Raw genomic sequence first — 22,202 nt, 5'->3', positions numbered from 1 at the left:
TGTTTTTTTCTTTTAATTTTTGATAACCATCTCGAAGCCCAAGGAGTCCAAACAGTTTCCAGAATTAACAAGACGACTTCTTGGAACCTGAAAGAAGCCTCCAGGAAAGGGTTTCTGACAGATGTTCATGGTTACAGCTGTGACTGCAAATCCGCCTCGAGGTTCATTTTGAGCCGCTTGATATTTGTGAGCAAAAAAAATATCTAAATTATATATATAATTATATAATATATAAATGTTATATATTATATAATATGTAATTATCTATGATGCTACATCTGAAGGTGCCCTGTGAAAGCACAAACCTGGCCGAGGTGCTTCACAGCCCTTGGCCTTCCTGCTGCAGAATGGCAGCAGCGTTATCTGCCAGGGCGTGCTTTAGTGCCCATCTTGCTCCAACCAACCTGCCACAGCCCCTTCCTTGGATCCAGGCATGAACCCACAGCTGGGGACAGGGCACAGGCAAAGGTGGCGAGGGCACAGCTCCGTGGGGGGCACACGCTCCCACAGCTGATGTTTCACACGCTGGAAAATAAGGAATTGTGCGTGGAGGCGGTGCCTGCACACACAGCCCCCTTATTTATGCTTGGCTTAAAGACCGTGCATCCAAAACCCTTGTGAATACTTCCAAAAAGCCTCCCAAACCCTAGCTGCAAGCCCCTGCGCCTGTGCAAAGTGAAATGCCAAAAATCCGGGATAAATAGTTTTAAAGGCTGCTGTGGAAAACCGGTCGTTGGCTAAAAATACGCAAAACAAATGTAAATTCCACTCCGGTGACGAACATCAGTGGAAAGATTAACTTAAAGAATTGTGACAAAAAATGAGAAGTATTTTAATTGACGGGCCAGAGCTGGGCCACGTGGGGATGCTGGCGTTACACGTCCCTGCGTCGTGAGGCCGTGGGGGACTGGTTCGGGGTCAGGCCTTTTGGAACCATTTTCAATACCAAGTGCGGACAGTTCGAAGAACGGTAGCTACTAGAGAGGTGTTTTAAAGAAGAAGGTCAATCAAAAAGAGATCCCAGCCGGGCTCCTCGAATCAGATGGTTAAAGCCAAATTTGGGATCTGGAGGGCGACGTCCTTGGGATCCCCACATCACATATGCCCACCAGATCATGACAGACAGCCTCCAAAGCCCAGGCTAACTTTACACACACGGTGGGGCTTTTTATCCCCCCATCTCACTCCTTTCTGCTGATCACACAGTTGGCAGCTGGAACTTAAAGGGTGTTTTTTTTAATTATTGTTGTTTTTTCTGGCATTCCCCGGTCAGCAGCAAATGTCAAAGAAATGGTGTCATTTGCTCCTTCCATTTAGTGCTACTGAGGAAAACACTCTGCGAGCATCTCGTCTTGTGCACTGCTGAGTAATGTCGGCTTCGGGGCCTGAAGGCGTTTGCCAGTTTGCAGGATGGGGCCCAAAGGCCAGAAGCTGGGTACGGCCCTGCCTTGCCTGTCGCAATCCTTGAACTCACCAGTAAAATGTATTTACTTTCATATGAAATTTGGGGAGTTGATTTAAGAGCGCTCCCTGTTTCTCCAAGGTATCGGATGTCATATGATGCAGTGGTTGTTATGGCAACTGCCCTTTTTATATTGAATAGTAAATGGCTACGAAAAAGCCACATAATTTTATGGTCGCTCCCAGGGGATCACATAACTAATATAAAATCTCTCATTTTAATACATTTTTCTGCTTCTTTCTTCCTTCCCTCTATTCTTTTTAAACTGAAGAAGGCTTTGAGCTGAGGCGGGACGCGGCGCGGCGGCACAAAGGCCCAGCCCCAGACCTGGGGCTCTGCGGTCCCGCCTGGAAAACAGCCACAAAAACAGCCCTGGAAGAGGAGGACGAGGAGCCACGAAGCCACAGCTTCTCCTCGAGGCAGGCCTGGAGGTGCCTTGTCCCCGCTGGTAGGGATGGAGAACCTGAAATCACATCCCACCTGCCTGCTCCCTGCGCCTCTGCTGCATGCTGGGACCCCAGCGCAAGCAGCAGAAACAAACCCCTGCCTTTGGGCAACCTCTACAGCAGCTCCGAAGTCTCCTGACCCTTGTCCTGTCTGTTTCCAGTCAGCTTCAGGACTCTCCTGAGCTGGCTCCGTGCACAGAGCCGAGAGCTGTGCCCACACCACGAGTGCGCTCTCCCCGCACGGCCCCGGTGCGCAGGAGGAGCCGCCCCACGCCGAGCACTCATCCTGGCAAAATGCACAATGGGGAGAAGAGGGAAAGGCTGGAAAATCCTGGGAAAAGAGTCAACATGAGCTCACACGAATTGTTCCTTGCGTGAGGGCCAAAGCTGTGATTTTTTTTATTTTTTTATTTTTTAGTTTTCTTTTCTTTCTTTCCCGGTCCCTTTTTGTCTAATGTCAGCTGAAATTCGTGGTGGTGATTCCCAAGCTCTCAATACAGTGATGTGGTGGAGAACTTTGCTTCCACACTAGCTCCTAATTTCCACATGGAGAGGGCTTGGCAGGTGCCAGGCACATCACCTGCTAGAGCCCCCCCGAGCCACCCCCACCCCCTGACACCAAAGCTCCTTCACCCGCCGTGACCTTGTCACGTTCTCCTTCTCCAGGCCAGCTCCCCACCCAAGGCTGGAAGAAGATTTCAGAGTCCGATTCCAGTTAAACTGCAAAAATCCACTGCAGTTGGCTGATACAGACCAGCAATGGAAGAACAAAAAGATTTAACACAAGAGATGCAAGTCTCCCTTCCAGCCCAGCACCCCCGGCCCATTCTTGCCCAGATCTTTAAATGACATTTGCAGATCTGCTTGTCCCTGTGCAACTCGTGCCGGGCCCTGCCACACGTAACCCTGCTCCTTTCTCACAGGGGCACAGCAGCTGACACAAAACTTCATCTGGAACCTTCCCAGTTAATTGGGTTTGGTCCGTGGTGTCATCCCCATGCAGACACGGCCACAAGGCGTGAAGCAAATGAACACAAAGAACCCTAAATTGAATTTGGGGTTTTGTGAGAGTAAGAGGACGTGAACCTAATTAAAGTGTGCCTGGCAAGCAAAGAGAGAAAAGTGCTGAAATTAAATTGATCAGAAAGTGAGAGGGAAACCCCAAGTGTAGGGGAAAAATATCTTTCAGTGATGATCACATCAAACCAAGAAATATGGAGAGAAATAACAAACTCGTCAGTAGTAGAGAATAAAGCCAGTAAATAACAAATTTGTGTCAAGAAAACCGAGGAATGTCACTGAAAATGTTAGCAGAAGTGACAGACCACCTGTAACTGCTCAGGAACTGAAGTGGCCCTGCCTGCTGGCAGCAGGTACAGAGCTGCACTGACCAGAGGCAGGTGCAGCGTGCGCACCATGGCCATGTGCAGCAGCTCAGTTCTTGGGGGGGGGGGGGGATTAAATTAATCTCCACCGTCATTTGTCCCATTCTCCACTTCGAATCTCCACTTACTTGTCTTTTTTTCCGCAGGAATATTTTTATGTATTCTGTAAAATGAAAATAATTTCCAATTGATCCGGCCCCAGCGGAAGCCTGCCAGAAATACTGATGCGATGCTATCGGTCTTTCCAAGCTGGCCTGCCTGCAGCAGCCCACGAGAAAGGCTGATCCCTCTGGCAGGGACTGGATTTCAGCAGAGTCATTAACAACAACAACAAGAGAAAATAAAAACAAAAAAAATAATAATTAAAAAAAAAAAACAAGATGCGCTGCACTCGCTCCGCTGCAGTTTTCCAGCAGCCCCCATGTGCTTAACCCCTGCTGCTCGTCCTGTCCCCCCGGTGCCCGATGCTGGCAGCAGCACACCTCCCTGTGCACTCAGCAGCATCGCAAGCTCCGGGCACTGCTGCAGGGTTCTGAGGAGCCAGGGCTGGGGCCATGCGAGTGCCCCGAGTTATTGGTGACACCTGTGCCCCGGGCACCGCTGCCATATGCTCAGCACTGCACGAGAAAGGAAAGAAAAAGATGATTTTCTCTTCAGAGAGCTGCCAGTTTCAGCAGCTTCAATAACACCTTGTGGCAGGAGACAGAGAAAAGCCCAAAGAGAAACAACAGCAAAAAAGCCAGATTGCTTCAGCGAGTCCCACGGGACTGCCACCTCCCCGCAGCGCCGGCGTCCTAAGCTCACGGAGGGCCCGGGTCCATAAGGACTGTCTCACGGGCGCCCTCCACCCCGCTGTTTACATACTTGAAACCTCTGAAGAAAGTGGAATTCCATTCATGAGCATTTATCACTACGGAAGTGTTTGTCAGGACTCGCTCAATTTTTCCCCACACGCCCTGAGCTAACCTCCCGAAAGAAATACGAGCGTCCTGCTGTCCTTTCCAACCGAAAGGTTATTTTTGTGCATTTAACTACAGCTGGTGCTAGCTAACTGCTCCGTTAGCACGTGTTGTGACATAACCTGGTTCCTGATGAAGGAGCGATTCTCATTTTTCATCGGGAAACACAGGGAGCTGCTCCCTAGGCAATGAATGCACAGCAGGCTTTGTGCGGGAGGTGGCACCGCCAACACCACGGAGCCACCCCCGTCCCCATCCTTGTCCCCACAGGCACAGCACAAGGGGACAAAATTCGGCCCCACAGCCACGGGCAGCCACACGGGGGTACCCAAGGCCCTACCCAGCCGATCACCTCCACACGTGGAGGTTTAAAAAAAACGCATTCATCTCAATTTTTCTCTAAGCGTAGGTGGCTCACAATGCTCGCTTCAGGATCTGATCGCCCTCTCCGTAGCTGAACGTTACAGCGACAGCCGATTTCTTAATCCGTTCTCAACATGAGCGTTTCTCGCTTGTTAAGCCCGATGTGAAAGAAGCCTTTCATGGTCGAAAAATCCCCCAAGAGGAACATATACAGCCCGCACTCGGCCAGCGGTGTGCGAGCGGGCACGAGCCTCCCTGCCGCAAAACCCGCTCGCTGGAGCTCACCCGGAGGGTTTTGAGCGCAGATTACAGAGCTCTGCACTTAATTTCTTCGTATTTAAAATCTGTAAATTTTTATTTGTCTGCATTGAAAAATGCCTCCCATGCCTCTGCCTGTAACTCTAATCATTTACCACAAAAGATAACTGGCCGGGGAAAGAAGCCGGAGGGTGGTTTTGGAGACCGGCGCCCAGAGGAGCAGTTGGCAGCTGGGTTTTTCGGGATCAGTGTCAGAAAACAAGGCTTTCCAGCACAGCTTGTAAGGCATCTCCTCCGACAACCCATGTAAATAATCTTCAGTCTAATTCCATGGGTTGCAGCACGGGCTTCAGCTCCATGGCTTATTAATTAATCTGTTTAACTTACTTAATTTAAGCCTCAATTGTAGCTACACTTCTCTTTATGAACTGCACCGAGCCACTCGTCTGTGACATTAAGCAGCTATCACGGCACCCAGAGTCAGGGCAAGGGTCTGATTTTCAACAAATTCACCAGAATGATGCAGAATTGCTGCCTGCCCTGAGGAGAGGCCCAGGCACCCAGCACGAGGACAGAGCCTGGCAGCCCTCGATGCTCCAGCACCGAGCTCCTGGGAGCCTTGTGCCACCCCGAGCTGGACGCTGCCTCTGCTCCCCATGGTAGTACACTGAGGGGTGTCGGGCAGGGGGGGTCTGGGGGCCGGTGGCTGGCTAGCAGCTGCCCACGCACCCAAAGCAAGCACCGGCAGCAGCCCGGAGAAATCTCCCGGCGTGGTTTTGAGGTTTGGAGAAAATCAAAGACAAAAGGAAATGGCAGGCAAGCTTCGCTGGAGCACGAGAAGGCAAACAAGCCGTGCGGCTTTTCTGACTTGTTTGTTTTAGGCAGCTTTAAGAGAGGGTTTGAGATCGCTGGGAACAAATTCCTAGAAATGAGAAGCTGTTATTTTTCGTAATTTAATGCCCTCGCTGCCGAGCGGCAGGCAGGGCTGGGCGGGCCGTGCCGCACCGGGCAGGCTCTGCCTCTGTCCCAGGGACATCAGCCGCGGCTGCAACACGAGCAGGATGGTTTTCAGGATTTCCTGCTATGAAAATTCACTCTAACCTAACCTAGTCCTGAGTCCGGGTTTCTCAAAAGCAGACCATTAATTTAGAAGCCCAAAGAGGAATTGTCAGAGAAGTGGCTAAATCCCACATGGCGAGGCAGGTTTTCAATGCCTGAACCACACGGTGACCCAGGCACTTAGGACGATTTATTCCAGGCATTTTCCCAGCGGTGTCAGCCCAACACTGCTGGGCTGTGCTACGGAGCAGGACAGCTCCTGTGGCACCAGGGGACAGAGGGGCCACTGCACCATGCTGCAAAACAGAGACCCCTCTGTGTCACCAGTGAAGCTCCACGGGAGGGCAGAGCACTTGTCAGAAAGGGAAAAAGCCCTTCTCAGTGAAAATGCAGTGTTAAAATGGCAGTTAAAAAATGACAAAGTTGGGAAAAGCAAGCGTTGAAAGTTGCAAAAACAACACTGCACATCCTGTTTGTTTTACGGCCACATCGAACATCCTGTATGTTTTATGGTTTATATTTTACAACATAAACAGCAATATATTAAGCTACACAACTAACCAAGAGGAAAAAAACAAGAGTACAGAAATAACACGTGCAAAGCAAGCAGGTTGGTGCAGCTACAGCCACCTGAGCTCTGCCATATGCGGACTCTGCGTAATTTCTACTGTGCGACCCCGGCGTAGCTGTTTTCCTTTCATTTCCTTGGTGCTTTTCCCCTTAGAGATGAGTGAAGGGGAGAGGTGGCCTGTGATTAATAATGTCAGCATGAAATGTTGCCAAGGTGCCTTTGAAGCTCGCACATGCTCCCCTGGGGTCAGCGGGCTGGGGCAGGGTCAGCCCCGTGCTGCTGCCAGGCCAGGCTCTGCCGCGGCACCGGGACGCGTGCGCATGCTTTGTAGAGTGTGAAATTTGCAGAAAATTATGAGTGCGGCAAAAAATTCTGGCTCCTTAACAACTTTTTTGAACTGCCAGGGTTATCCTGCCTCCAGTTCAGCTGTGGGAGAATTTCACTCTTCCTGCCTGGCTGTTCAGTGGCACCGTGACAATTTACTCCACGTGAAAATAAGCCCTTCGGTGGCTGGAGGCACGGTCCTCCTGAGCACAGCAGTCACCCTTTGTACCCTCATTCAGGACCTTTTCACAGTCCCCCACCCTGCAAAGTGCTGCTGCCTAAACGCATGGCAGGTTAAAACCCAGATACGAGGATAAAAGTAGACTCTCTTACCTGTGTTTCTAGAAGGAGCTGATGGCACTAAATGTAAAGGGATTTAGAAGCCTGCCTTCCCTTTCTGTAGCCAGTGAGGTTTGTTTATTTTTACGTGACTTTCAGCTCAGGCAGTGAAAACCAGACGGGTCCCTGTTTTTATATGCCTTATATAAGCATCCACTTGCCTGGCAGTCTGGAGGGGCCCTTGGTCTCAGTTATTACATGCACTGGGGTAGATAGCCGTGCACCTCCATCTTCTGCATTTGCAACACACATGAATTAAGATTTTCCAAATAAAATACTTGATTTTTTATAGGGCTGCTGAAGCCAGCTTGGAAAATAATGAGTTTATGCAACCTGTTTGTGCGAGCCGTGTGCGCTTTGCGCAGCAATGGCCAGGCTGAAAATCCTGCAGCGCTGCCTGGAAACTTCCCAGGCAGAAAATAAAAGGTCGGTGGCATCTGGCAGAAGCTGCCTTTTGGCAAGGGGAAGCCAGCAGTCACCCTGCTCATCACGTTCAGCACCCCCACACCCAACCATGTCAGAACAGGTACCGCTACCCGTGGTTAAACCAACCGGGTCACCCCCACCGGCACCCCCATCCTCACACGTTTGGTACCGCAGCCCCCCTCAGGCCAGCACCCTCGCAGGACTTATCTCTTACATGCCCGAAGGGATCCAGGTGGTTGTTGGTGAGTTTCAGCTTCTGGAAGGACACCAGCTGCCGCATCCAGTGCGCGCCCGTGGCAGGCGAGTCGGGGTGGACGTAGAGCCGTCCCGGCATGGCCGGCTCTGCCTTGCCAGCCACCATCCTGCAAACAGAGGGTACAAACTGCATCACCCGGGCACAGCCCACGTCACAGCGTTTTGCCATTGAACCCACACCACAACCTGTGAGCCCCGGAACAGCCCTGTCCAGGGGGATGTGTCAGGCCCCAAGAGGCTCCCAGTGCTCGTGGGGTTTGGGATCTCCGCAGCTCTCTGCCACTCCACGTGGCATTTCCTTGGGGTGGTGTCACCGTGTTGACATGGGTGAAGGAGGACATCTCGCCTCAATTTTTGGAGAGGCCTGGCCATGGAAGAAGCCTTCCAAGGCCATCCTGCAGATGAAGATGATCCCACACACTTCTCCAGGAGAAGGTTCCCAGCAGCAGGCATAGGCTGTGGCTCCCATGGGATGGGGCTGCCCCCAGGAGCTGGGTGCTGGCCCCGCTCTGCCCTCACATCCCTTCTGCCAGCTGCCCTTGCCCACACATCAAACCCACCACTAACATTCACGGATGTGAAATCTCGCTCTGATGCATCCCTTAATGGCAACTGCCCCATTACTGTGTATTGTTCTCCTCTTATAAAACACCAATAAAAGCAATATTACCAAAAACAACAGAGAGTTTCCAGCAGCAATAAAATGAAAAGGGGAAACAGCTCAAGGGCTGGCAAAAGCTAAATTAAACAGAGTTAATAACTATCCATCATCTAGGGCTTAATGGTTAAAACACAAAGTGGACTGGGCGCTGCAGAGGCCCTCAGTCCACTCCTCTTACCCAGCGGCACTCCGGGACAAAAGCGAGTAGAAAAGGAATTTTTAAAAACTAGAGCAGCCCTAATGTGCAAGTAAATTATTGCAGTTTTATAGGATGTCACTGGGCTTGTTCCCATTAAAATGACTACGAAGTTTTCCATTGCTCGTCTTTTCACCATGCAGCAATAGGCGTAAGGTTTGGGGAAAAAGCACAGCCTAGTCTCAGTCAGGGAGACTGCTAGGCATATTTTTGGGTAAAAACCAAGAGAGAAAAAAACACGCTTCCTTTGTCAGAAAGCAAAAAGCCCATCTGCCTCTGTGGTAAGTAACTTTACTATCAAAAACACAAGGAAGGGAAGAATTAGAGAAGAGAAAGGAACTCTAGAGAAAGAATAATAAATTAAAAGAAAAAAGCTGGGTCCAGAGCCGGACTGCGGTAGGCGGAAGAGCTGCTCCCTTCTGCTGAAGCAAGCGTGATTGAACAGGGCTTGGAGCAAATGACCCCACATTTTACTTTGTGGCTGACCTCCTAAATGCAAAATGCTGCTATAGGAGAAGGAATTTAAGACATAGATACATAATTTTAAGGCCCAAATGGACCGTTAGATCACCCAGTCCAGGCTCTGGCACAGGATGTGGCTTCACCCCCTGATGCCTGCACAAGGCCAAACAGCCTATGCTTGACCTAAAGCATCTCCTCTGAAACTACCTCCAATCTCAAGCACTCTGGAGATCCACCAGCTGTGTTAGCAGTTTGCTCCAGCAGGTGATCACCCAGCCTGTTCAGAACATTTAACTTACAGAAAGGAAAGCAAATGCAGAGAAGTTCTCTTACCATTTGTTGTCACAGAATTTATACCGGTGGTCATCGGCTGGGACGATGTCGATCAACAGTATGTATTTGGTCTTGGGGTTCATTCCAGTCACTTTGACCTTGTAACTAGGAAACATCCTCCTTGGGAAAAGCAAAGGGTTAACACATTAGAGAGCAAGCCAAAACAGCTCGGACTGATGGAAAGCTTGGAGCAGTGCCCCAAAAGGCAGCTCCACCACCAGCACGTGAGAAATTCATGCTAGGACAAATGATCTGCAAAACATTACTGCTACTTACACATCACCTGAATTAAACTCAGCCCTTCCAGACCACAGGCTGTGCAAAGGGCTACGGCAAAAATGGGGAAAAACAAACAGTGTATCGTGAAAGGCTGTGTATGCACATCTTACATTCCTAAGGAATCTATGAAATATTAAAGAATATATTTTTAATAAAGCTATGGCCATGAAAACAGTATATACGTGGTCTGATGGAGACTGGGACAGTCACCTGCACGAGCTTCCTGAGCTCTTGAAAGTGCCAGGAGCCAGGATTTGCAGGAGCAGGCACTTTACATTCTCTGAGCAGTATTTTCTTGGCTCCATCTTCCCAACATCCTCCTCATCCAGTGGAAAAAAACATAAAATAAAATAAATAATAATGATCAAGTCAGTTGAGCAAGCTGGGAGCCAAGGCAGCAACCCGCTGTGAAGTCTCCTTGTCATCAGCACAAGGGGATGGAGGATGAAAATGGCTCCATCCTGCAGTCACTGTAATTGCCGTAATTAACAAGGGGCCCAACCCTGATGTCACTGCTCCATGAGACGCCCAGGCCGTTCTGCCATCCCCTCCTGCAGCCGGGATGCCCCGGCTCGGCAGCACCATTTTGTTGCTGCTTGGGGAGAAGGCAACAAAATGGGCCCTGTTAGAAATCATCTCAACCGACTCTTTTACCCGCCCTGCATAAATTCCAGATGTTTACCATGTAATTAGCTGGGACTAAAAAGGGGTGGTTTACCAATGTCCGTATTTGATTTTCATTCATAAACTCTGCACTCCTCTTAACCTTGTCCTCATACAGGTAAGCACCTGTATAAATACAGTAGGACATTTCAATTTGCGAATACATAGCCCAATTCACACGTTGAAAAAAATTGCATAAGGAATCCAATCTGAATGCCAAGACTTTAAAAAAAAAAAAAAAAAAAAAATAGGCCTCAAAATTACATTTGAAAATGAAACCAAAAAGAGGAAAAATAGATTGAAAATCAGAAAGGAGATTGATGCAATTTGACAGTTGCTGCATTGTACCCAGAGAACATCCTGCATCGGGGATTTTTATAACATCGAGCTTCTGAATTTCTTTTTTTTCCCTCAATCATTTCATTTACTGTAGTACATCCAAGCTGCTAAAGTAGCCGGACTGATATATTGTAAATGTTAAGTGCTTTTTTAATGGCATTTAAAATTAAGCTTCAGCATATGGACTTCATACAGCATGGACATGCCTGAGTTTATAATGTTCTTTAGTATAGCCCTCTAAAATAAATACAAAGAGCCAAAGTACTACTATAATATATACAGCAGAAATTCTTTAAGGATAACAAATGGGGACTCGCATCTGATTGAAGGTGTTGCTTAACTTGCAAACCGCTCGGTATCTCGCGGTGGTAGCGTTGGGCTCAGCAGTCAACAGCCGAGCTTCGGCCACGTTTGCCAACTCCCCGCATTCTTTTCCAGGAAAACATGGGGTAGGTTTTAGTAATTTGGCTGTGCAGGACATTTCATCATTATTATTAGCTGCTGCATTTTGGCCTTTAAAAAAAAAATATGCGACTAATGTGCTGTCCAGGGACTTGTCAGTTTAATTTTCTTAATGAAAACATATTTCTCAACCCCTTGGCAGGGAGTCGTTTAGTAAATATCTCTTTGCAATACGATACAAACACGGGTTGTGCATTTCTGGTGGGAAGGCATGACAAATTGAAGAGCTGGGTCCAACAAAATGCAGTCATCGAGTTTCAATTGAAAAATAAAATAAAATAAAAAGGGTGCATGAGCACCTAACACCGCATCCTGCTCCTTGCAGAAGAGGGGAACAGAAACCCCAGCGGAGCCGCAGGGCTGCAGCAGCGCAGCCGTGCCCACCGTGGGACCGTGCAGCTCCCAGCGAGCCCTGGGAAGTGGCCAAAAACCTGCCTGCTTCCCCAAATTTACGGCGGGTCAACGGAGCCGTGCGGCAGCGGGCTGGAGGCGCAGCAGTGCTCTGCCAAGGCTCTGCAGGCAGGAACTCTCCTGCGGATGGGCGTGCTCCGCAGAGGATGAGGAGCGCTCGCCTGCTCCGCGGTGCCAGATTTCCCTGACAATAGCTTGCTTCAGCATCCATCGCCCACAGCCCCGCGCAGAGACCGGCAGCGGCTGGGGAGCTCCTTTGCCACGACGAAGGCTCGGCAGCACCTCGCCAGGTGCCACCAGGCCTCAGCGCAGTGTTTCGCATTGGTCCTGCCACCATGCACCACCCGAACCTGGCCAGAGCTTCCCTGTGTGGAAACTGGTCAGAGAAATGGTGAATCTGGGACTCGCCCAGGTGACAGCAGCCACACTGCTGCTCTGCAGTGGGGAAGCTCACTGGGGTTTAGCTCGGCACACACACGGGGAGCAGGGTAACCATCAGCAGAGCTTAAGCCACCAGAAACCAGGAGATTGGAAGCAGTAACCACTGGCCTCTCCGGCTTTGGTTCAGACCCAAAGCTTGGTCAGACACGGTGTCCTGGGGCTGCAGACAGCTCCCTGAGCACGTAAATGCCGCCACCGTCCCACGGCCTGTATCTCCCCCTTTCCGCCCAGTTTCCAGAAGGCCCCGTACGATGTGTCCTGTCCAACCCACGCACACACTCGGGGCAATGGCTGTGGCCGTGGCCCTGCGGAGCACTGGGTGACCGCCCCTCACAGGCGGACACCGCGTGAGCAGCCAAACACCAGCAGGCCCTGATTTTGGACACGTCCACCACCCCCTTCTGCCAGTGAAGACGGGACCACACAGACTCCTCAAAAGCATCTTAATGGCCTCCTAAACCCCTCACAACCCTCTGCTGGATGTTAGAGTGGGGGACGGGGACATTTCTACGCCCCGAGGCGCCAGCAGTGGCAGGGCACAGCAATGGTGCCAGCTCCCACCTCAGCGCAAAGACATTTTAATGCTCCCCCAACAGAGCTGCCCTCAAAGAAGGCGACCACAGGATAAAGGCTGCTCTGCCTCACTCTACACATCTGCCCTGAGGTGAAAGCAGTCGGGCTGGCCCCAGTGGCAGCGGGCTGGGGCAGGGGCTGGTGCCTTGGGAAGAGCAAAGGGGATGAGCGGGGCCGGCGCCGCCCGGCCACAGCCCCGGCTAAAACCGTCCCCACCGCTCGGTGCAGATGAAATGTAGCAAAAACAGTAAAAGCCAGGAAAATAAACAAGCAGCACAATTCTGTAGCCCTCCCAAGCTTCAAAGATGATGTGCTAGTGAATTATTTGTTCTGATAATGAAGCAGTCATTGCTTAGCTAAGTTTATGCTAGGCACATTTTATCTCTACATGATATTCACAAATTGTTTTAAAATGAACTGTTAGAATAAGCATCTCTTGTTTATTTATTTATTCTATTACTATCCAATCCCCTCAACCATGGAGCAGTTACTGACATGGAGCCAAAGCTCCTATTATGTTCAAACAAAGTTTAATTAATGTGTAATTGGTTGGTTGGGTTTGGGACAGAGCGATAAGAGCAAGGCTTTGCTTTCATTTGGGGCAGCAGTTCCCAGCCCTTCAGGCTCTCCAGGCCTGGTCACTCTGTGGGCATCTGACCCATGTCTCGGTCCCATTGTGAGTATCTTAGTGGGTACAGGGTGCCCGCGGTGCTCCCGGGTCCTACATGGCCTTGGGGACAGGGGACAGCAGCCAGCAAAGCCCAGAGCATCAGGGCTGATCAAAGGGCTGGAAACACTCATCTGAGCACCAACCAGCCCACACCACGCTGCTCGCCAGGACATGCATGTCCCAAGGACATGTCTCAGCACTGCTGGGCAATGAGGCGGCCTCCACATGCCCCTCGGTCCTCACCCCCTTCTGCTCCCGAGGGTCTGGTCCTGCTCAGATGCAGATATTGCCGATGCTCCTGCTGAGGAAGGGACCTTCTTCTGGCCCACCCACAGTAAGTCAGGAACTTGCCTGGTGTTCCCATGGGGAAAACTGCTTGGAAACAAGGCTCGTGAGTCCTGCTGGAGCAGCCCAAGTCACGTCCTCACCAGAGGTTGAATCAGTGCTCTCTGAAGCAGACGAGCCCACCGTGTCCCGCAGTGTGGATGGTAGTTCTCATATTACCAAGGGCTTTCTTCTCTCCTCTTGGGTGTAAAAATGTCCCACAGGCTGTCAGACATTCAGAAGCTGAAGTCCTGTTTTCTGCAGGGCTTTCAACGGAACAAAGATTTTACAACCCTGGGGTGGCCAAGTAAAGTGGCCTTTAAGGGGCTGGCAGGTCAGGAGCTCCAGCACAGCACTGTCTGGGATGGTGATGCCTATGGTGCTTCAGGTCATGAAACAATCAGGACAAAAAAAATATAATAAAAAATCATTCGACATCTTGGCCAATATGCCACGTCACGGCTGAAGGACCAACTTCTCAGAAGTTGCTGGACATATGGAGATGTCTCCAGTGATGTTCCCTAAGCAGCACAGCAGATCACACCTAAAATGCCAATAATAAATAGCATAGCCCCAAATTCCTCATGAGAATTGGTCATGGCTGCTTAAGGATGCTATTGCTTGTCTTCATTCTTAGGAGGGAAGAGAAAGGAATGGAATGGTAGAGCTTCAGGAACCACGTTCTCATTCTAATGACCTTTCCTCTTTTTCCTAATTTCCCTTCTTTTGACAAATATTTCTTCCATTGACTTAACGCATCTCTAAATATAATATTCTCCGGGGCAAATTAAAACAAATTTGGGGATGTCAGCTGTTTCTTTTAGCCTTTTAAATGGCATTTCCTTTTTGATAGATTCTTGCTTTCAGAAAATACTTTAAAGAGATCAAAGGGTTTTTCAACAGGGTCCCATTTTCCCAGTGTATCCTAACCCTCAGTCCCTTATTTCTCTTATCACCCACGCCACTCCGCTATGACGCTCTGTATACAAAGTAAGAGCAGTTAACTTTGAAGTGCTGGATTAGCCCATGCCAGATCCTTGCCTCAGAATAACAAACAATACAGGTTCAACAGGAGTTCTCATCAGTAGTTCATTTTTCAGCCCCAAATTCACTGTCACTAACACAAGCAACATTGAACTCTCAGTCTATGGACAGATAGGAGAGATTTATCTGGTGGCAGGACCATGACCTAGTGATGAGAAGGTCAGACAGTTAAAGGATTTTTATATTTTGGAATGGCGAGGTTGTATTTTTTTTTTCTGGCTAGCACATCTAATTTTTAAATAAAACATTGTTTCTCACATACTTGAGAACTTGGTTAACTACATGGCTGGTTTCACGGTCTAGAAACATTTCCTCTCTTTGCCCCACGGTAACTTGAAGCGTGGAAGGGCTCCTTGCCTTGCTGCTTTCATTTCGCCACACCGACATTCGGCAAGGAAGGTCCCAGCGTGCAGGAGGACGGGAAGCAGTGGTGCAGGCAGCTTCACCGCAGGAAGAAACCACACAAGAGCATGGCCAATGTCCCAGCACTGCACAATTCAGGGCAGGCTGCCCCATTGTCAGCCCAACTCCTTCAGCCACGCAGGTCCCCGTGAGCTTTCAGAGGAGCCATAGGCTCACTGCAGGCTTCGAGGCAAAGCTGAAGCCTGGGCGGTGGTGGGGATCTTCTTCCTCTGCTCTGGGTTTGACCAAACCCTTCCTGCAGCCTAAGGATGAGCGTGGAAGGCTTTGGGAACACACTTAACCGTGAGCATCCCATGCCTTTAGGAGACTAACAGCGAAGGTTGTTGTTGGAGACAGAAGCATATGAAAACCTAAAATCCCATCCCTGCCCTGCTCGGCGTGGAAGAGCTCTGTCTTCCCTGCCAAAGCTGTCGACATCGTTAGCAGCACGGCCAAGAGCCATCGCAGTTTGCTCCTGCTCCTTTCTCTCAAAGCGGGAGTTTGCCCTAACAGGGTAATTCCAGGACCCCGAATTTAGGACTAAGCAGATCAAACATTCCTTAAATATCTATTTTATTTCCAAGTTTTAAATTGATGGCTCACATTCCTCTGCTGATCTAGGATATTAAGGTTTGCTTTTGGATCAAAAACCTTGAGCAGAGATTCTTGTAACTGCCTCAAAAGATTCTGGACAAATATTTCCCTTTAATTGCAATGAGAACTGGGCATCCATATGCCCTACGGAGCCATGGAAAATTTAACTTTTAAAGGATTATTCACAGAGGAAAGCTGCACCAGGCTTAGCCAAAGCATTTATACTTCTTCAAACCTTGATGTCCTAAAAACTAGTTTTATTTTGGTTTACTAAAGTTGATTAAGAACAGATTTTTTTTTTTTTAAACTTAAATAAGCCACTCTTAAAATGAAACTTGAACATCTAAAGGGGGGTTGCGTCTTTTCCACACATGCAAGCTGCTTTATTGATTTTTTTTTTCTGCGCAATATTTTCCTACATATGCTTCCTAAAACCTGCTACCACGAAGACTGAGGCTATCTTTGTACCTGTGCACATCCTTCAGTCCGGTTAAAGCTCAGTTTCGGTACCTCAAGCCTCCCGTTCACATCCCAGGAAGGTTGTGCTGCCACAGAGGAACTCCTTTTTCTCTTCAGTGACTGCTCAGGAAAATGTCACTGGGAATCCCGTGAACTGCTATTTTTTTACCGATTTGCCATAGACTGCATCAATTTTTTTTTGTCCCTGGCAGTATCTGGAGAGAAACTGCAATGCTGCAAAGACTGGCACCTTGGAAAAACAAACGAAGACTGAAATCTAAAGCAAGGCTAGAAGGAGGCAAGAAGTCCTGAGCCAGGGAGAGCGTGTTCGTGAAACTAAAATTCCTGCAGAAACAGGGTTTGGAAGCTGGGATTTAACAAAGAATTACGAAAGACAAAATGGGTTTTGCCACAAGGTTAAAAAAAATAATAATAATCGCAATTGTTCAGCTAAATGCCATCACGTTGGACAAGCAGAGTGATACTGAGGTCCCTGAGCTGCTGCCCGCAGGGCTGCTGGGCGGGGGTGGCTGCGCACCCTCAGCTCCGCTGTCCCCTTATTACCTTCACATTTACCTTCCCGTCGATTTTATTCATTTCATCCAGCGGCACCTCGCTGCCTGGCAAACGGGGGGGAGGGGGCTTTCTGGGGGCTGGAAACCTCGACAGGAGCGCTGGGGCGATGCCCACACCGCGGTCCCCCCGCAGCGGTGCGGGGGCAGCGGCTGCGGCCGCCCCGTCGGGGCGGGGGCGGGCGGAGCTCCGCGGGGCCCGGAGCCCCCTGCCCGGTGCTCGGTGCCCCCTCTGCCTCCCCCCACAGCACCCAGAGGCTGTTCCCAACCCCTCGGGGCAGCCCCGGGGTGCCCCCGGCCGCGGGCAGCAGCGCAGCCGGAGCGAGCTCCGCGCCGCACCCGGCCTTTAAAAACAGCGAAGGAAAATTTCTCCCGAGTGCAAATTCGTAATTAGAGCAAACCTCAAGCAGGGGGAACAAGACAAAGGGCTGATTTATGGGCCGCAGCGTCCCATCCTCGGGGCTCCGCGAGGTGCAGGGTTTTATGTACGGAGGAGGCGAGCGGTTTTACGCAAAGTTCAGGGAACTTTGCTAACATAAACTTTTTATCTTTTGACGATCCTTTTAATATAAAATAATCTCTTTTTTTTTTCTCCCTCCCACAATGAAGCAGCCGAACATTAAAAAGATAGCAAGCGCATTTTAAAGATGTTTCCACTTTATAAATCAAGCTTTCTTGGCAACAACACGATTTCTATTGCAATGCTGAGCTTGCTGTGTTCTCCTAATGTCTCCTACAGATCAGTCCTAAGAGGGAGTAATAATCCCCCAAAGTAATTCTCAGCCCTAAATTCTCGATAATTTATAGTTGGCTCGTTCTGAGGAACTCTACGAAGAACGAAACGAATGCCCCCCCCTCCCCTTCCCCCAAGTTATCAATATTTGCCTTGTTTATACAGAAAGGCTATTTTACACCATTGCCTTGGAATTAACGCTTCCGCCAAGCTTTACATTTCCTCTCCACTGAGTGAGCTTGTCATTAAAGTCACTGTTTTGTTGTTCGAAATTTAAAAATCAGGCTTCGATTTCGTTTCGTTTGTGCCCCTTGAGGTCAGACAGACCGACACTCCGGCGATTTCAACTAACGGCATTCAGGGGCATCTCTCTGCCTGCTGGGAGGGGGATTAGAGTCCTAATTAGTGCCTGCAATTAGCCGCTTTCCCTCCCCTCTCAATGCTAAATGCGAGTACGTACAAATCTCCATTAACCGTCATTTTTTAATTGGGTCGAAGGGAGACTTACTATTGCTCCTTTTTTTTTTTTTTTTTTTAAATGACTCGGACAAAATAAAATCTGCACCAAGAACTGATTTTCATTTCGTCATTTACTCCCCCACCCCGCGCCCCACTTCGCGCGTGGCCCCGGCCTCGCTGCTGCCTTTTTTTGGCACCTTTTGCAGCTGAGCACGGGGAGAAGAAACGAAGTGACTGCTTTGTTTCATGTTATTCGTCGGCATTTCAGCCCCAGAATATATATATTTTTTAATATTATTTTTTTTTCCCGGTACAAATTTAAAATGGTTTCAGCTTGACTGCGCCGCCCTGATTTTCACCAAAAGAGAATTTGGTTTGCTAGCTTAAAAAAAATAAAATAAAAAAAAATTGTGCATCTTGGGTCCAATCCCCCGCCTGCTCCGTCCCATCCACACGCTCGGGAAGGTGACTACGTGTGCACTACCAGCTCCGGCGGACAAAGAATGCGGGACTGAGCCCTATACATATGGATTTGTTTAAACAATCCACGTTAAGACTTACAAAGAGATAACATGCACATTTGGGATGCTTAGGGTCTAGAATTTGGTAAAGATATTACATGTCCCGCACAGACACACTCAGATACTATAAATTAAGGGTAAAATATCTGAGGTCTTGATCCCCTCGTCTTAGCTGACTTAGGTAGCAGACCTATCAAAATGAATCCGGCTCTTCCCAGCGCTAGAAGCGCAGGGAACAGACCAAGCCCTAAGATTTTACACACCAAAACACAGCATGATGAGAACAGAGTTACCTGAGCAAGCACTTCATACGCAGGCCAAATAACAAACAAATCGAGCATCCCCTCCTCTCCGGGGGGGGGGGGGACTACCGGGGATGTTACCGAAAGTATCCCTGCCCTGCCCGGCTGCCCCGAGCAGGGGGCAGGCAAAGGAGCCGCTCATCGCCCCCCAGCCAGTTGGGGGTCTGGGGGGGCACCGGGACACAGCCCCCATCCCGAGGAGGAGAATCCCCCTGCACTCCGACTGCCACGCTCAGAGTATGAGGACCGCAGGAGAACCGACAGCGTGCGTGAACGTTGGGCTTTTTTTCCCTACTTGCTCCTCATTATTCGAGTGCCCTCCTCCACATGGTGTAAAATCAGCAATTACAGGGCACGGTTGGGTGAGAATTAAATGCGTTTTAACACCCAATTCTGGCATTTTTTATTTTCCAGCAGTACTGATGCGAGCTGGCTGCCGCAGAAGCCAAGGGCAGATGTTTCGGTGCCCGCAGTGGCAGCTGGCTATTTTTGTTGGGACCGGCCTGATTCCTGGGCTGGTGATTTTCTGAGGTTTGTGTGTTAATTCTGCGATCCCTGCTCAGAGCAGCGCGGGGTGGGCAGGGAGCTCGGAGCAGGCGCAGGGACGGTTCCCAGCCCGGCTTCGCAAGCTGAAGATGCTCTGAGTTGGTAAAAATCATGAACGTTTGTTTGCTCTCAAGAAAATGCAGAACTTTTCCACACCTAACTGACCAAAAAGCAGTACCTCACACTCTTCTAGTTTTGAGATTAAACCAAACCATACCCTAAGCCTTCATCTTGCGAACAGTTTGGTGCAAAGTATCCCAACACAGCTCTTACCGCATTGTGCAAAGAAGGGGAGTGGGGTTTGCTTTGGAAAAAAATATAGAAGTGGAACCACTATCGTGACAAATTCTTAAAAAATATATATATAAATAAATAAATAAAAACCAACGAAGCGGTACCACAGAGAATCGAGGCTAAATTTATCAAACGACTCCGCAACTCTTTCCAGCACCCACAGTCTCATTGCTGCCCCACTCGAACACACGCACAGTTTACGCAGAAAAATTGCCTTCCTGAAATGTGCAACCACGATAACAATTTTGTAAAATGCCACCGACCGCAGCAGCTCTGCAGTCTCCGAAGGGTTCGAGCAGGACCATTTCGTACGGCTTGGAACCAACCCGTGGTCGCGGGGAATTGCCACTAACCTGCCTGCCTTGGTTATGATCATTTCGGTGCCGGCTTCATGAAATTTCTTCCATAGTTCCTTCTCATGGAGATAGACTTTGATATTTTCTATGGTCTGGAAAAATAAAGATAGTGAGGAGAGCAGCACAGGGCGCGGGGCGTTAGAGAGGGGCTGGAGGCGGCCGCGAAGCCCCAGCCGCGGCGGGAGGGCCGGGGCCCGAAACTTGCACCGATCGCTGCCAAAAAGGAGAGAAACCAACGCAGCCCGGCTCTAGCTGCAGCTTTCCGTCCAGGCCAGGCGTTGAGGCCAGAAGGATTCTTATTTTATTTTTTTTTTCGTAGGGGTTTCTGTGCCCGCATGGCGCAGACGGTCCCCGATGGCGCCCAGGGGCTCCCTAAAAGCGGGGCCGGGAGCAGCCGCGGGGACATCCCGGGGACATCCGCGGCTCCTCCCGGCTCAGCTGAGCCGCGATTTCTGCGTTACTTTCCGCAGGATTTAGGGGTAATGTGGGGCTGAAGGCAGAGAAACCGCGATGGCCCGAGGGGCTGCAGGCGACGCGAAGTTTGATTTAACAACAACAACAAAAAAATCATTAAAAAAAAAAAAAATCAACCAAAAGAAACCAACGACAGCCACCGCGGGGCCGGATCCTGCTCGGGAGGCGCCGGGTGCCGCGGGGCAGCGCCCGGGCTCGCCCTGCCAGCAGGCGCGCACCCGACGGTCGGCAAAGCGGCCTGTTCGCACGAGAGCAAAATAAATAAACGAAGGAAAAAGAAAAAAAAAAAAAAAGGAAGAAAAAAAAAAGAAAAAGAAAAACAGCGCGATTCCCTGGCGATTTCCCCGCACCCCGACCCGTAGCCAAGGAAGATGCGCGGCCGAGGGATGCTCCGGCACCGCCACCCGGGGCTCCGGGGCTTCAAGCAGCCTCTGCCCGTCCTGGCGGGACGCGGGGAGCGGCGGTGCCCGTTTGCCCGACGGCGCGGGCCGGGCGGTGCGTACCTGCTCGGGGTCGGGGACCTGCGGGCTGCTGAGCGGCGTGCTGCTCCCCCCGGCTACGCCGAGGACGGGGGAGCCCGCGGAGGAGTCCGCATGGCCGGGCGCGGGGGCTGTTGGAAACCCTTCCTCGGTTTCAGACAGGCTTTTCTCCTGGAGCATTTCCTTGGGGGGAGAGAGGCGCACAATTAGCTCGCGGCACCGGGGGTCACTTCCAGCCCGCACCCCCCGCCCCGGGTCAGGCTCGGCGGAGCATCCTCAGCTGCGGTCGGCGACACTGCCACGGGACGGCCCCGGCCCCGGGGGAAAGCCTCTGTGCCCGTCCGGGCCGAGCCGAGCCGAGCCGGGTCGAGCCCGCCTGCCCTCCCCGGGGAGCCGCCAATTCGTGGCTGCGCTCCCGCCTGGAGCCCGGCAGCTCAGAAGCGGCCGCAGCCTCCCCGCCGTGACCCTTCCTCCTCTCCCCTCCCCGCTGTTCGCTGCCGTGCGGGGCCCGGTACCCGTCGGGGAGGGCGGCCCGGGCCGCTCGCTGTGCCCCGTCCCGTCCCGTCCCGTCGGGCGGCCGCAGCTGCGGGGCTCCGAGACGGCGCTCGGGGCCGCGGGCGAAGCGCTGTGGCATAAACACGAGGGAGTGCAGGGCTCCGAGATAAAAGGGCCCCTCTTAAACTTGGACGGAGACTGGGAAAAGCCAATAAAGATAAGGCCTGACAGCTCTGCCGGGGCTGCCGCGCATCAAGCCCGACTTTTACTGCGCGGAGGGACGCGGCCGCTCGCCCCTCTCCCCGCTCCAGGGGAGGCTGCGGCTTCCCAGCCCCGGCCCTGCTCGCCCCGATACCGGCGCTGCCCTCGGGGAACGGCGGCGGGGCCGGCTGACAGCACCGGGACGTGCGGGCCCCGACGGAGCGCTCTGCTCCCTGGTCCCGTCGGTCCTGCCCGAAGGGCTGACCCCGCTCCAGCCACAGCCGAGCTTCGCGGCGAACCCTGACCGTGCAGACGGACGGACGGACGGCTCGGCTCCGCAGCCGCCAAGGCACGGCGAGAGCCCGGCACCCACCGGCCCCGAGAGCCCCGCTCCGGGGGGACGGGACGGGACGGGGCTGGACGGGGCGGCCCCAACCCGGGCGAGCGCAGGTGGGAGCCGGCGACCCCGAGGGCCCTGCCGCTGCCCGAGGCCGGGAGCTCGGGGAACGGAGCCGGCTCCGGAGCGGCGCAGGCCGCGGGGGCAGCGGGGCGAGCTGGCGGCGGCTGCCCCGGGCCGGGCCGCCGAGGCGGAGGCCGGGGCCCGGCGGGT

The 22,202-nt window shown here is 51.4% G+C and overlaps 1 protein-coding gene across 2 annotated transcripts in view; it reads right to left on the bottom strand.

Annotated features, from left to right (window-relative positions):
* The window catches only part of TBX4 (T-box transcription factor 4), a 32,422-nt gene that overhangs the window by 9,950 nt on the left and 270 nt on the right, over nt 1-22,202 (bottom strand). The window contains exons 1-5 of one of the 2 annotated variants that reach the window (XM_068655955.1): nt 21,412-22,194; nt 20,921-21,079; nt 19,941-20,035; nt 9,500-9,619; nt 7,807-7,954 (exon numbers count right to left, since the gene is read on the bottom strand). In XM_068655955.1, the coding sequence (XP_068512056.1) occupies nt 7,807-7,954; nt 9,500-9,619; nt 19,941-20,035; nt 20,921-21,076 (519 nt within the window). In that variant the 5' untranslated portion in view covers nt 21,077-21,079; nt 21,412-22,194. Of the gene's footprint in view, nt 1-7,806; nt 7,955-9,499; nt 9,620-19,940; nt 20,036-20,920; nt 21,080-21,411; nt 22,195-22,202 lie in introns of those variants that run through there. The other variant, XM_068655956.1, reaches the window with a different exon arrangement.

The sequence above is a fragment of the Anas acuta genome, chromosome 19, assembly GCF_963932015.1.
Source record: "Anas acuta chromosome 19, bAnaAcu1.1, whole genome shotgun sequence".
Taxonomy (NCBI): domain Eukaryota; kingdom Metazoa; phylum Chordata; class Aves; order Anseriformes; family Anatidae; genus Anas; species Anas acuta.
Note: the sequence above shows the minus strand (reverse complement) of the source record. Positions and strands in the feature narration are given on the sequence as shown.